The 15329-nt window shown below is 45.8% G+C and overlaps 2 protein-coding genes across 4 annotated transcripts; one reads left to right on the top strand and one right to left on the bottom strand.

Moving 5' to 3' along the window:
- Positions 1–2100: 2100 nt before the first annotated feature.
- LOC104370869 (oxidative stress-responsive serine-rich protein 1) lies at positions 2101–9788 on the bottom strand. 2 transcript variants are annotated; one of them, XM_086622861.1, is made up of 5 exons: positions 9741–9788; positions 8010–8088; positions 5396–5509; positions 3671–3784; positions 2101–2915 (listed from the first exon to the last, which is right to left on the bottom strand). In XM_086622861.1, the coding sequence occupies exons 3-5, from the start codon at positions 5470–5472 to the stop codon at positions 2222–2224; spliced, it is 885 nt and encodes a 294-aa protein (XP_086478987.1). In that variant the 5' UTR covers positions 5473–5509; positions 8010–8088; positions 9741–9788; the 3' UTR covers positions 2101–2221. The 2 variants fall into 2 exon arrangements, with proteins under 2 accessions (XP_086478987.1, XP_086478986.1); XM_086622860.1 differs by lacking the exon at positions 8010–8088.
- A 140-nt stretch (positions 9789–9928) lies between these two features.
- On the top strand, positions 9929–14150 carry LOC104376921 (oxidative stress-responsive serine-rich protein 1). 2 transcript variants are annotated; one of them, XM_086622803.1, is made up of 4 exons: positions 9929–9953; positions 10630–10750; positions 11769–11879; positions 12554–14150. In XM_086622803.1, the coding sequence occupies exons 2-4, from the start codon at positions 10674–10676 to the stop codon at positions 13236–13238; spliced, it is 873 nt and encodes a 290-aa protein (XP_086478929.1). In that variant the 5' UTR covers positions 9929–9953; positions 10630–10673; the 3' UTR covers positions 13239–14150. The 2 variants fall into 2 exon arrangements, with proteins under 2 accessions (XP_086478929.1, XP_086478930.1); XM_086622804.1 differs by lacking the exon at positions 9929–9953 and adding an exon at positions 10072–10097.
- Positions 14151–15329: the final 1179 nt, after the last annotated feature.

Here is a 15329-nt window from a genome sequence, read left to right as displayed (position 1 = left end):
TATACCTTGTTTAAATGTTAGTGACTTCTGCAGATGTTGGCATTTAAAGAGCTTCTGTTGACCACTGTCTGACATACCAACCATACAACCAAACTTCAGAAAGTGCTACGGCTGTGTATGCATTAAGGAACTACCCAGAGCTGGTCTTATTTCTTCATTTTGGCAGAAAGAAAATTCACATTCTCCCCTGAAGGCTGAGGCACCGCGGAGGAGCCGCTGCTGCCAGCGAGCCCGCAGCCGGCCTGGGGCTGACCTCTAGTGGCCCTGCACTGCTCGCCTCCCTGCCCAGTCTGCAGCAGTTCACACCACCTCCCTTCCCAGTTCGTGCCTTTCTACTCTATTTTTTAGATTTTTTTTTTTTACATTACCTCCTGGATTTCAATCCACTTTCTAGAATGCAGCACGGAGCACTCGACGTTGCAATCCTAAATCCTGCAGGGACAGGTCTGTGGTGACTACTGAAAGAAAAGGTAAAAAGCAGCACCGTATTGAAAGGTGTTCTCAGCCCCAGAACGGTGCTGTGCCTGAAAGCGTTTGGGAACAGTAACAAATAGTTATTTGAGGAGTAAGGTCATCCTGCACTTTGCAGCCCAGTATTCCAGACAATAGTCACCAAACAATCGCCTTGAATTCCGAATGCAGAAACACGGCTATTTAAGAGCAGAGAAATAAAAGGGAGATGTGGGACTCAAGTGCACTCTGCAAGGGGTAGACAATACTTCAGAACTGGCAAAACAGGTACATTTGCACGGCCACTTAGTTCTAAGACACTAGGTACTGCCAAAGAAATTACAAAAAAAAACAGGAGTAACACCAAAGGATTTCACAGGGAAATGTTTGTCTCCATTTCTTCTTCAGACCTTACAGGTCAGAAAAGTTTGGGTACTGCATATAGTAAAGACAAACTTAACACAACTCCTCTCTCCTTCAACAAATCACATGGGATGCTCCTTTGCTATATGGGTATTTATAAAAGACAGGTGGTGCTGGTGCACACAAAGGATGGCAAACTGGTTGTTTCTGAAGAAGTGAATTTCAGGAAGGATGCAAGGCTCCACCAACATTTTGGACCTGGACCAGGCATCTAAAGCAACATGGGTTTGGTAAGAAGACTGTAGAGAGGGGAAAGAAAACACAGAGCTCAAGATCTCCCTACTGTGCAGCTGACAACTGTTCACTCAAGTTTATGGGTCTTAATACTTGAAGGGTTATAGCTGGTGTTATCGAGCAGGCTGAACAAAGCTAAAAAAAACCCAAAAAACCCACCAGAGTGCATGAATTAAGACCACAGAAGCAAGAAAACGCTTCAGCCTTCATAAAGAAACACACTGAACAGAGTCCATGTGATCTCATTTTCCCTTTGGTCAACTGAAGAAGCAATCCCCCTGAAGAAAGCAGAGTATTTCTGCTGCTTCAGACAAGCCTCTAAGGCCTATTGGACACTGAACAAAAAGTTACACTTGCTTTACATTTTCCGCCAAACAACGCTACAGAGAGATCAGGATAACCTCTTGAAACAACCTCGCTTTGATCGTCCAAGTTTCTTTTCTCATCAGGCAGCCTAATGAGCCAACGTTACGCAAACCTAATAGCATCTGACTATGTTAACACCATCAACGATAGGGCAGGAGGATGCCTGTCCAGTCGATCAGAAATAAAGCCTCTTTAGGCACAAAGAAGTAACAATGCCTCCAACCCAAGAAAATATGACTGTCTCCTGAATTTGCCTGGAGCGGTAATTGTACCAAGACGACTTGAGATGGTCACAATCCTTTATGAAATAAAATCAGAGGTACAAGCGTCCAAAAAAAACCAAGTGGAAGTGTTACAACCTGAGATCAAAGTGAGTTCAAAGATGCTGAATTACACCAAGTTTCTCACAGGAAGAGCTCTAATCACCAAGCAATCTAGAAACCTTTCTCTTCCAATAAACTGAAATGAGAGGACTTTGAAAACAAAGTAGAATTTCTCAAATGTTGGGTCACTTAAATATAGGCAGGTACACTCTAAACACATTCACTGTGTTTACTTCATTATCTATTCCAAGCTTAAACGATAATGCTTAAGCTAAACTGTCCAGCTTAAATAATGAACATTAGCTAAGACGCAAAAAGTGTTTTTATTGCCAGCACAGTGAGCAGGGAAAGGGTTGCATCTCACATGAGTGTGACGGAGGGTGGATTTAAACCTCTCGCCCTTCTGTTTCTAGTGCTCATTGCTGTCAGGTGTACATCATTTCTGCCATGTGAGACATTTTCTTTGGAATATACAAATAATATTCCATGTATCCGGAAAGATCTTCAATAGTCACATCGTCCACAAAGGCCCTGGCTTGCTCAGAGCAAGAGCGTGGAGAACTTGAGGGAGTTCTTGATGGCAAAGACTGGGAGTGATCCTCCGAAACTGTTCTTCTATCAGGTGCCAATGGGAGGGTGTTCTGCAAGCCAGAGAATTTGTACACTTCCATATCTTGCCATCGTTTACACTGACAGGCTTTATCTGCGCATGCACACGGCTTATTTGTGTTCAGCTTGGACATGGATTGAAAGTCAGAAAGCTCCGTAGCCTTTAGGTTTGCTTTGGATACTAGAGAAACGGCAGCTGGAGAGTTTTCCTGTCTGTTCTCTGGCGTCGACTCTGTAACAGAAGCTCCCAAACACTCGACATGAGCTCTCTTCTGGCCAGCGTCAGGAGCAATACTGCATGGTTCATGTGCACAAGCTTCCTTTGGGACTGGCATCCCAAACCCACTGCTGTCATCTGGGGCATCAATCCCGCTCTTGTGCACCACTTGGTTGCATGTGGAATGTGACTTTGTGCTGCAATGGATAAACTTTGGAGGATGAAGAATTGGAGATTTTGAACGCCTGCGACGTTGGGTTCTCACACCTCCTCTTGAAGGCTTCTTCACAGACCTACCAAGGAAAGATACAAGAGGGAGTGAAGATTCACTAAAAGACTTACCACTGGATTACAAGTAACGCTGGGCAAAATCTCTGCTGCATTTATATTGCATGCAAGAGCTGTAAGCTCGGAGTATTTCCTCTGGGTATTCCGCTATCTTGGAATTTAACTTTGTTCTAGTCAAGCAGATGTGTAAAATATAAAAGGAACACCTGAGAAATGAAACCTAAAGTGTGTGCTTTTAAGGTTAGAAACTGAGTAAAGCATGTGAGACGTGACAAAATAACCTCTAAGAGAAGGACAAAGCACAAAGACAGCACAAAACTAATGAATCAAGGTCAAGGGGTCTTTTGTTTCAAAAGGAGATGAGCATGAAGTTCTGCGTCGACACTCCAGAAACCAATTCTTTGTTTTCATCTAGTTCAAGGCATACTGACAGCTTCTGCAATGTCACAGTTATTGAAAGAGATGCATTCATGACTGTCCGATTCAAAAACAGCAGTTGGCATTTCTATTAAGACACATCTACAATGTTTAGAAACCTGTAGCTGAACAGCACTTCCTTTCACTTCATGTAATTGTAAACAAGAATAGTAGTCACATATGAACAGAAAAAGGTGGTCTCGACTATTTTAAATAGTCTCCTTATTAAAGAAAACTTGGGTGCCTTGTAGAGGGGTGTAGTTACTAGAAAACTTGTCTATTTAAAACTCCCTTTCAATGCAGTATCATTTGAAGCAGTCTTATAATCCCAAGTTTCTCTTACCCGTGCCAGGTTTCCTTAGAAGTACAAACATTCTTAGGTTTGGTTTCATCTGCCGCTGTTCTAACTAGTGCTCTTGAACTTGTCCCTTCACCCACAGAGAGAGAAGTAGTAGCTCTGTGAAAGAGAGAATGGAAAGTTAACAGCCTAGACTGGTTAGCATTATGAATATGAAAAAGCTTACCAATCTGCTTTCCCAGAAAAAGATTGCCAAAAATAATTTACAGGAAGTCTTAAAAGACCTGCCCACAAAGAAGACCCAAATCAGAAAGATAGTGTTTACACATTCCTATCTCAGAAGTTTGCATAACAGACTCTTTCACCAAATGTGATGCCATGCGGCAGCTAGACTGCAAACCCACACTCCACACGTCAGTGATGAGGCACACACAATGGCTAAATTTCAGTTTCCCCAGGAGAGGGGAGGGGAAAAATACCATCACTGGAGAAACATGTCTCTTTTTCCAGAGACAAATAAGCCATTCTTTCCTAAAAATAAATGTTCTTTGGACATAAATAGACTTTGTTTAACTGAAGAACACTTAAGCCTCTGTCTAGGACACCGTAAGTTAAAACTCTTCATACTATTGCAAGTTCGACCACTTGAGCAACAGAGTTGTGTCAGATCTTCAACTTCTATTCAAGCCAGGGACCTTAGAAGATTTACTAATTTTTCTGGTGCTATAAATCCATCCCAAACTCCCATTTTCAAGGAGCTGTGATGATCCCAAGAACAATTTTTCCAAGTTGTGACTTCACATATTACACTAGAACTCACAATGAAATTATTTTCCAAATCCTATATCACATCGGTTTGTAAGCAGGGTTGATTCCCTGAAAAGTGAAAATAAGTCTCCACACACTGGTCTAGGACAGGGTTAACTGATATTTAATAGAGGCTAAACCATTAGTCCAACACCTGCTGTTTTCCATATAAAGAACAATGAACACAGAGCAGAAAATCGAAGGCCAACAGTAAAAACTCCAAAGCAATTAAGTTTGCCTGACTTGGGGTGGGACTAGAGATAATGAAGACAGGAGATAACTTTAGAAGCCCATCTACTCGCCATCTTTTTTTTTTTTCTTCCCATTTCAGCTAAAAATGATCGTCACCATCAGAAGACACATACTGCTTGTGTTCTGCTACCTGGGACAGGGAGGGTAAGTGCGACGCGTTGGATCACCCAAAAATCAAGACAACACAAAAAGCATTCTTTCCCATTTAGTGATTTTGGTTATAAATAGGAAATTTCTAAGTGACATCAATAAAAATAGTTTGTGTGGGAATCATGCACTAAAACTAACGCTCTCCTTTACTGACATGGAAAGAACGTTTCTCTCCTGGGAAAAGATGGGAGTTTATTCTCATGACAGGCCTTCAGAGCCATGACAATACACTAACTTCAGGAGTAGAATTCTAGTGCTATGGACATAACCTCTGGCAGCCAGATTTATGCCAAAATTCATTTCAAGCACGTTGTCAACTGCTGACTATCGTTAGGTTTGTTTCAAGCCTGTTGGGAGCTAACAACGATCAAACAAATTGCAATTTCTTGAGAAGCACAGTCTACAGCGAGTCAACTTATTTCCGTTTGTTTAACTAGAATGAAGGCTTTCAGTGTCTAACCTTTTGGAATCACCTCATTCCTTCAAATTTAACAGCAAGGGTGTTCCCTTCGAGCCCATTCGTAACATGTTAACTCCATACCTCCCTGTGGTGTTACTTACCCAGCTGTGTCAACTCTTAGCTTTTTGAACGCTGTCTGCAGGCTTTCCTCTTCTCCATCCTTAGCTTCCGTTTTCATTATTGGGATGGCCAGAAGCTGACAGAGTTACCATGTACTGCTACAAACAGAAGAGAGACATGAATGTAAGAACCTTGTTAAAAACATTAGTTGCCCAGCAGCATCATAATACATGAAAATAAACTCAAAATAGCACACTGAGTGCACAAAGCTGAGGTCATTCTAGTAGAACATTTTTGAAAGTCGATTCAGAACAAGCTTTACAGCACCCAAGAACAGAACAAACAGTCTTTTGTACAACTGCATAGGTGAATTAGCAATTTAAAATAAAATTTAGTGTCAATAGCATCTTGAACATCCACTACAGTTTAGACAGACTTCTCTACTTGTCTTAGTGTTACCAGAATAACTCCAGAAGAGGTGAAAGTGAGAAGGAACAGCACCATTAGGAACGGTCAACTTTCTACTACTATTTCCAACTTTGGGACTTAATGTTACTCACATACTTAAAAACTAAAAACCAACACATTTTTCTTAGAACAAGATAAAGTTTTCAGCTAAACAAAATTCATTATCTTATGTCTAGATCCCAGTAAGAATTACACAATCCTATCAGAACATGGTATTTTGATTGCAAATAGTCATTAAAATTTTCTGATAACAGCTCTCGAACAGCACAAATGCAAATAAGCCTACAAACGGCAAACAGTAAGCTTTGTTTTAAACAAAAAAAGAATTGATAAAAACTGGCTGACGTATGTTTTTTTTAAAATCTACCCTGGCTATCATTTAATCTAGCTACAAAGGAATCTCAAATCTTTCTAAATTTGATGCTTTTCAGTACCTCACAGTTCTGCAATCACACGCACATCCTACACCAGCCACGCTTCTGCTAAAAAACACTCGACGAAGATGCGCTTCCTTAGCACGGGCTGTGCTTTTGCTGGGCAGAAAGCACCAACAGTAGCAAGTCTCAGGTCTACACCAGACTACCTCAAGCTCAGTATTTGTTTAAGTTTACCTGGCTGATTAGCATGCTTCATTGAATGCTTTTGACTTCACTAATTCTGGAAAAACATGGGTGTTTGACGTTGGCACCATTACTGTGAAATCCTTTGGCCACACTGTGCAGGTTGTGACCAGATCATCTTCTCAGGCTGTTTTTTGAAATCATAAGGTTGTCATAGTTGACAACATTCTACAATGAGGCTGGTTTGGTAGACAAGGAGAGAGCAGTGGATATTTTCTACCTGGATTTCAGTAAGGCTTTTGACACTGTCTCCCACAAGGCCCTCACAGAGAAGGTGATGAAGCATAGGCTGGATGACCAGTCAGCGAGGTGGACTGAAAAGTGCCTGAACAGCTGGGCCCAGAGGGTGGTGGTGAGTGCACAAAGTCTACCTGGAGGTCAGTAACTAGCAGTGCACCCCAGGGGTCAATACTGTGTCCAGTCTCGTTTAACATCTTCATTAATGATCCGGATGACGTAGCAGAGCGTACCTTCAGCAAGTTTGCTGATAACACCAAACTGGGATAAGCAGCTGATACACCGGAGGGTCATGCTGCCATTCAGAGGGACCTCAACAGGCTGGAGAAAGGGGCTGACAAGAACCTCATGAACTGCAACAAGGTGAAGCGCTGCCCCTGGGGAGGCACGAGTCCCTTTGGCAGCACACCTTTGCAGAAAAGGCACTAGGGGTCCTGGCAGACACCGAGATGGACACAAGCCCGCAATGTGCCCTTGTGGCAAAGGGACTAACGGTATCCTGGGCTGCAGGTCGAGGGAGCTGATTCTTCCCTCTATTCAGGACTGGTGAGGCCACACTGGAGTGCTGTGTCCAGCACTGGGCTCCCCACTACAAGGGAGACACTGACATGCTGGAGAGAGTCCAGTGAAGGGCCACTAAGATGATGAAGGGACTGGAGCATCTCTCCTATGAGGAACGCTGAGAGGGTTGGGACTGTTTAGCCTGGAAAAGGCTCAGGGAGGATCTCATCAATGTATATAAATACCTGAAGGGTGGCCACAAAAAGGAGAGAGAGTCAGGCCCTTCTTAGTGGTGCCCACTGACAGGACCAGAGGCCATGGGCGCACCGAAATGCAGGAGATGCTGTCTGAGCATAAGGAGACACCTCTTCACTATGAGGGTGACTGAGCCCCAGCACAGGTTGCCCAGGGAGGCTGTGGAGTATCTCCCACCTTGGAGATACTCAATAGCTGACTGGACACGATCCTGGGCAACCAGCTTGGGGCAGTCCTCCTTGAGCAGGGGCATTGGACCTCCAGGGTTCCCTGCCAACCTCAGCCATTCTGTGATTCTGTATCTTCCTGAAGGTCTAAGAATCCATGACAAAGGTAACTATTCAAACCCAGCAAATGATAACAGCTCCTGTAACAAGAACACTCTTACACAGAGCACAAACTCTACCTAGCAATAAAGCAATAATGCCTACATTAGTGCTACTTTTACAACTAAGCACCAGCTTTTTGTAGCATGAAAAAGAAAAGGTCTTGGTGAAGAGAGAGGAGTAATCAAAGCCACTGCAGCTCAGTTACTTATGCAGATAGAGAGTGGTAATTTCTATTCCCTCACAACCTCATTCCAGTTGTGCAGGTGGCAGTTCTCCCCACTGTTGTTTCAGCTGCTCGCTCTCCTATGATTTCATCTGGACGCCCTGTATTGCAGACAGCTATTATGACACATGCAGAAGAATAACGTGTCAAAACAACTTCAAGGCACACGTTGCCCAGTGAGTCAGACAGCAAGTAAACACGAGAGGAGGAAGCTAACACAGAGACTGACAACATGATGCTCATCTGAGTAAGATATTATTTTAGATACTCTCTTAAGTTAAATACTACTAATCTGTTGAAACACATGGTCCCTACTTCAGAAAGTTTTTTTCCTTAACCCAAACAAAAGGTTCTTTAAAATTAAAAATTCAGTCTACAATCTTTTTTTTTTTAGTATCAAACACCTGTACTATATAACCTTACCAAGAATATGATAGTAAAACATTAAAATCACTGTACATTATTCAAAACGTACTACCAGTCTCAAACCAAATATTTTATTGTGCTGCCCTTCATCACTGACACAGTAAACCCTCAAAACAATGTGATGCAGAATTTATTCATACAAAAACCCACTCACTCTGTGATAACTAAGTGTAAACTTATGCATTTCAGATGCACTAGCCAAACAGCACCAATACCAAAAAAAAAAAAAAATTACTGTGAAAAACAACCAAAGTTTAATCTCGTGTCAAAAAACACATTGAAACTTTTGTTCTCTGTCTCCTAGGAAAATACACATCCATCCCTTCCCATTTTAATTTTAGCTGTTTCCCAGCAGTATAGGATGTGCTGGTTTTAGCTAAGACAGAGTTAATTTTCTTCACAGTAGCTAGTATGAGGCCACATTTCGGATTTGTGCTGGGAACAGTGCTGATAACACAGGGATGTTTTTATCCTTGCTGAGCGGTGCTTACACAGTATCGAGGCCTTTTCTGCTTCTCACCCCACCAGCGAGTGGGCTGGGGGGGCACAAGAAGCTGGGAGAGGACACAGCTGGGACGGCTGACCCCAACTGACCCGAGGGATATTTCACACCGGATGACATCACGCTCAGCACATAAAGCTGAGGGAAGAAGGAGGAAGGGAGGACGTCTTTTACCCTTCCGATTCTCTCCCCACCCCGCCGCAGGGCAGCGGGGCTGAGCCGCGGGCCGGGTGAAGCCAGGCCCGGGACCGGAGCCCCGCCGGGCACACGGCGACACGCCCGCCGCTACTCGTGACGCGATGGGCGTGCGATGCACAAACGCGCGGACCTGGCTTTACAACCCAGCACGCACAGCGCCCACAAGCTGCACGGCTCCCCCGGCCCAGGCCTTCCGCAGAGGAGCGGCACCCCGAGCAGGACGCGCCCGCCGCGGGGCCGCGCACCCGCAGGGACGAGCGGCAGCGGCGGTTGCCCGGCCGCGCACAGCCGGCTGCCGGCCGGAGCCGCCCTCCGCGCGCTGCACGGGCTCCCGTGCCCCGCACCCGCCCGCCCTCAGCCCCGCGGAGCGCCCAGGCCCCGCGCCACCGGCTTGTCACCCGCTAACCCCGAGGCGGGGAGCAGCGCACACCCCGGTCCCGCAGCTCCGGGCGCGTCCTGGCACCGGCGGTCGGTCCCGACTCCCGGCGGGGGAGGGAGGCCCGACCGGCGACGGCTCCCGAGACCCGCCAAGGGACCGCCCTGTCCGGCGGCAGCCCCGCCGCGGAAACACGACGGACCCACCCGCGCCAGCCGCCGGCGGACAGAAATGGGCCCCGCCGCACTCACCGCGCTCCCCGCCGAGCAGCCCCGGCTGCCGCTGGGCCGCCCCGCCCGGCGCAGACCGCCCCCTCCGCCGGAAGCGACGGCGGCCGAGCGGGGGCGGGGCCAACGGGCTGGCGCACGCGCCCTCGGTAGGGCGGGGGGACGCGGGCGCGGCGGGCGGGGCGATGACCTCACTTCCTGTTGTGGTCGGTGCCCGCCCCGGCAGCGCGGCCGGCGGTGAGTGGCGCTCTCGGGGTGTCCGGGCGCCCCTCACCCCCCCGGGAACCGCTCCACGGCCGTGCGGGCGGCGGCAGGGCGGCCGCGGCCCCGGGGAGCGGGGCGGCGGGGGAGAAGGACTCCGCGGGCCTTCCCGCCGGGCCGGTGAGGAGAGGCCCCGGGGGAGCCGGTGGGGCCGTGACAGGGCGCGGGTGGCGTGAAGCCGCGGCGCCGGGAGATTGGGCGTTGCGGTGTCGGAGGCTTCGGAGCCTTCCGGGAGACACGGGCGTGCGGGGATGCGGCGGCAGCGCGGGCGGGTTCCGTTCCCGTCGCCGGTTCCGTTCCCGTCGCCGGTGCGCTGGCCGGGTGGCCCTGGGGCTGCGCCGCCGTGCCCAGCTGTCCCCGGTGCCCGGCGGTGCCATGCGCACAGCTCGCGGAGCAGTTGAACGCGCTGACCGAACATACGTCGGCTGTTCGTGCGGCGAGCAAGGGACACCTCGTTGTTTTTGGAACAGGCTGCGCTTGTTCTGAGGAACGGGGAGTTTGGAGTTGGCGGTGGAATGTAACGGGCAGGCCCGCTCAGAAGGCAGTGGGATTGCCCACAGGAGAACGAGCATCCATTACACGTGACGTGTCAGTTTTGTAGACACCGTGTGTGTTCAGACCTCAGTGTCAAATCCCGATTTCTGTGTTCCAGTTTATCCCGTATGGCACAGCTGGTTACATGCTGATAGCTCATCAATGGACTTGGAAGCTAAAGATGAAGAAGAGGAGAGTCTGCAAACAGCTTTCAAAAAGCTGAGAGTCGATGCAGCAGGGTGAGTAACAAAAAGGACTGTCCTTTGTCAGTTTCTTATTGCGTATTTGTAGTTGTTTTCTGTTGTTTTGAATTGCAAAACAAATGTCACAAGTTGGTGGAAGGTTCCTTACTCTCCAAAAGGAGACGGTTGAATCACTTCAGGTGAAATGCAGCCGTTATAACTGTCTAATAGGCGAAGCGGGACTTTGTTACTGACTAATTTTGATACAACATCCAACTGAAATTACGCAGTGACTGCATGAAAACATGAAATGACTCGCACAAAGCAGTGAACCCACCTTTAGCTGTTGTGGTAGCTGTAGTCACCTCGTGTGACCAAGAACTTGTTTCTCCATTCATGTAAATGCTGGGGTCTTCAGCCACATTATCAGCCTTTACCGTAGTGCGTGAGAATTTGCTGTCGATTCGTGTCCCATGTTCCACAATTTCCTATCCCATGGTCCAAGTCACACGTACGGCCATCATAAGTACGGATTCCTCTGCTGAGGCATTTGTATTTGTTGTCTGGACCTCCAGGGCCAGGTGCTTTTATCATTCCATGTTTTTCTGGGAAATTTAGTGAGAAATAAATTAGTAATCTGTCCTTATCTGTTGCTGTACCTTGTCCACTGCTCCACTGACGACTCAGCCTGCTGCTGTTGGTTCCTGACTTTGCACTTTAGATGAGCAGGAGTCTATCTTTAACAACTATTGTCTGACAAGAACATTTGGAAACTGAGTTTACATTCCTTTAATGTGTCATTTCCATACAAATAGGGGATGACATCAGCCTCTGGGCATTCTGGTCTCCTTTCATTTCATGTCACCTATCTTTAGACACTTGTCTGAGGTCGATATAGTAGGAGCAGTCAAATAAATCTCTGTAATATCCTATTTCTAACCGCTGACTATAGAGGAAGTCAAGGCTGCAAACTTAAATGTCTTAGCCAAGCACCTAAAGCAAATAGGCTGAATCCAGCCCTCTGAAGCAAAATGTTCAGGTGTTACTGTAACGTGGCGTTTTCCTTTTTGCTCAGATGTATTGCAGCTCTGTCTGTGGGCGATGGGACAATTCTCAGAACGCGGATACGAGCAGCCATGGATGGAGCCAAGCAACAGCCTGTCTGCTCAAAGGAAGCGTGGCATGGGTAAAACATACCATTCATTGCACCCTGCATGTGTTTCTGGCTTGAGACATTTAACACTTGCACATTGTATTCAGTGAAAGTTGTTGTTAATTACTTGCTTCAGCATAGCTTTTCTCTCCTTTCTGTTACAAAACTTTACCATAACTGTTTGATATGAAGTTTTTTAAGGGGCATTCATCAAAGACTTTAAAAACAATATTGCCTCTTCTCTTAGAGAGGGTACCTAGAAATTTCTCTTCCACTGATTTCCTCAGAAGTACTTTTCTTTAAGTCTAACACCTTTGCAAAACCCTCTCACCTCTCTCTTATTTTATTTCTGTATTCTAATACCTAGATGTACAGTGCCATTTTGCTAGCAGCTCCAACTGATACCCGGGTTCTACACTACAGTTCAGTTTGGGGTCATAGAGTACCATTTGCTTAACACAGAAGATTTGAGGGGAAGTACCTTTAAATAAGGGCTGTTCTTACATGTGTTTTCTTTGGGAGAGCCCAAATTTCTTCAGATTCCTCCACTGTTCTTTTCAGAGATTGTATGTGACCAGACACCTGATTTTTCTAAGCAGGAAAAAAAAAAACAACTTCTAAAATGTTTTTAGCAACATTTTAGAGCTTATCAAGCTATCGTGTGGATTCTGGAGTTACCTACTTGCTCACCTGTTATAACCCTGCAGGTGTGTGAGAAAGCCTTCCAGAGGATCAGCAAGAGTCCCACGTCGCAGACGCTCCAAGTCTCCTGTCCTGCATCCTCCCAAGTTTACGTATTGCAATATGAAAGCCAACAACCAGCTGAAACACAAAACCCAGGCAGACACATCAAAAAGTAGTGTCAGTTCGGACATTTTTGTTACAGCAGAACACGGTACGAAGGACAGCCACGACTCTCACTTTGAGGCCAGTGATGACAGAACTGAACCTTTGGAAGCTTTCACCGCCGAAGAGCCTTTGGAGAAGTCAAGAAAGAATTACCCTCCTCTCTCCTCATCCTTTGAAACTAGCTTGCATTCTAGCCAAACCTCTGATTTCCAGTCCTTATCCATGCTTAGCAACATCAAGCAGTGCCCTTGTACGGACAAGAAATGCCAGTGCAAACAGTGGCGAACCATGGAAGTGTACTCTTTCTCTGGCTTACGGAGCGTCCTGTCAGAATGCGAGAAGGCAGTCCTAGGAGTCCATGCCCAGTCTCTTCAAAATAGATCCCCTTGCGGGACAGCCCCATCAAGTTCTCCTAGATCTTGTTCTGAGCAAGCTCGAGCCTTTGTGGATGACGTCACTATCGAAGATCTTTCGGGATACATGGAATACTACTTGTATATTCCCAAGAAAATGTCTCACATGGCAGAAATGATGTATACTTGACTGAAAGCAATAGAAAATCCCAAATCAGAGTTTGTGGTAATGGTTGGGTTAAAGGCCTTGTCAGTGCCATGTTTTCACTGTTGTGTGTGTGATCAGACGTTTCTTTGCCTCATACAGTTTAGTTTTCTAATAAAATGAAAAATGGAATATAGTTTGCAAGCTTAGTTCTAAACAATGCACTAAAGTCTCTGAATACTTTAACAAAAGCACTGTAGATCAAATGAACTCCCTTTGTTTTTTGGTTTGTGCTGTGGATATTCAAGCTCTATATGCTGTTTTCACTATGTTTTGAGGGGGGACAAAAAAAGCGCCTTTTAGATTTTGTTCCAAAATTTTGCAGTGTTTGGAAGGTTCATTCTTAGTGTGTCCCACCCAGTACTTAGAGAAATGTTTCAGAGCTGTAGCTCTATCCTCCTCATCCTGCTCTGCAGAGAAGAATGAGAAGGCATTCAGTATTTTGGATAGGATGACTGCCCTTTCCTTGGACACTATCTGGCTCCTTTTTAGTTGGATCAAATTGTGAGTGCTTCCTCCTCACAGATTTGTTGGGAGGTCCAGAATGTACGGGTGTGTGCTTGGACCTTTTCATAATTTAACTAGCTCACTCTTAAGCAGTTTATATTTTTCTGCAGATAAGTGAAGCTCTTAGAAGCAAAAATATATTTTGTTATTTGTGCTTTACAGGTGGGATAGTTTAGGAGGAAGTGAAGCAGGCCAGCAGTTTTTTTGGCCATGCTATCTCAGAAGTGGAGGTTGTGGAGCCACCTATACAGGTTGTTTCTGAGTATGTTTGATACACAAAGCAGTGTGGAAATAGGGTAAACAAGAAGTGTGTATCATACAGGCTTTGTGGTGTAGAGCTATAATGTTCCTTCTGGTTGAAAATACTGAAATAAAAAATTTTGTTGCTGAGACTTGCATTAATAAATGTTTGTCAAAACCCAGCAAATTAAAGTCTGAATGATTTGACTTACACCCATCTTCCCTCACAACTTTAAAAAAAAAAAAAATCAAAACAACAAAGGTCTGCTTTCAGTGTCACATGCTAAGCAACCATGTTTGAGTAAAATACTGCAATTTTTACTTACTTAAAAATGAGTGGTCAGCAAGCCAAGGAGTCACAAGCAGTTGTATAAAAATAGATGGTAGCAGATGTAGAGGGTTGGCCTTGTATTCTGTGCTAGAGAAGGCTCAGACATTCTAGGTGATAATCGCTGTCTGTAGATTTTATTCTGATGATCCCTAAAATCTATACTACGAATCCAGGAAGTTCAGATATAAAGTTCAAATAAATCCAAATAAGTTAATGTAAGACTACAACTAAACCTGTTATTTTGCTCTTAAGTGTCACACAGTTATTTAATGAGTGATACTGGCTCGTACACTCCAGCTGATTTCTAAGTTTTCTCGGATTAGAACTTTACTGCCCCCTTCCTCTTCCAGCACTATCCATGCCCACACACGGTTTTAGTTGTGCCTTCTTCACTTTTTCCCTTCTCTCTCCCTTCAGTAAATCTAGCATAACACGTACTTTGCTTTTAAACGTAAGTATTTAGTACTAGCTGTCTTTGCTGCTGCTGGTTTTCAAAGGCTATTTCTGCTTCAGCAGAGAGTGTCTGCTCATGTTTCTGTTTTAGTTTTGTGCCCTCTTTAAAATGGGCAGCAGGTATTGTTGCTAGTCCCTTTCAGACTCGTAACGATTCCCCTGCCTCTCAGTGAACATGGACTTGGAGTCCCTGTGTCTGAAGCTGGGACATAGATCTTGAACACGCACAAATACAGTTGTTTAAAACTGGGATTGGTTGTCCCCACTCCCCTCTGCAGCTGGAGCTGCAGTGGCTCAGCGAGGCTCTTTTCCCCGGAACTGTGGTGTGGCAGCCTGGCTCAAGGTCACCTCGGAGCAGTTGTTTCTGCTGTGGAACACAGTCCTGCTTCTCTTTAATAAAGCGTGCACAAATCCCTGCCAGTGTCTAGGCCTTCTAGCTGATGATACATAAAACTAGCAGTGACCGACGATGTTGGAAGGACACGAGTCTCAGCTGTGGAGCAGGACAGCGTGCAGCAGGTCTGCTGTGTCCAGGGAGAGTTGGG

Source organism: Tauraco erythrolophus, chromosome 18 (assembly GCF_009769465.1).
Source record: "Tauraco erythrolophus isolate bTauEry1 chromosome 18, bTauEry1.pri, whole genome shotgun sequence".
NCBI classification, from domain to species: domain Eukaryota; kingdom Metazoa; phylum Chordata; class Aves; order Musophagiformes; family Musophagidae; genus Tauraco; species Tauraco erythrolophus.
Note: the sequence above shows the minus strand (reverse complement) of the source record. Positions and strands in the feature narration are given on the sequence as shown.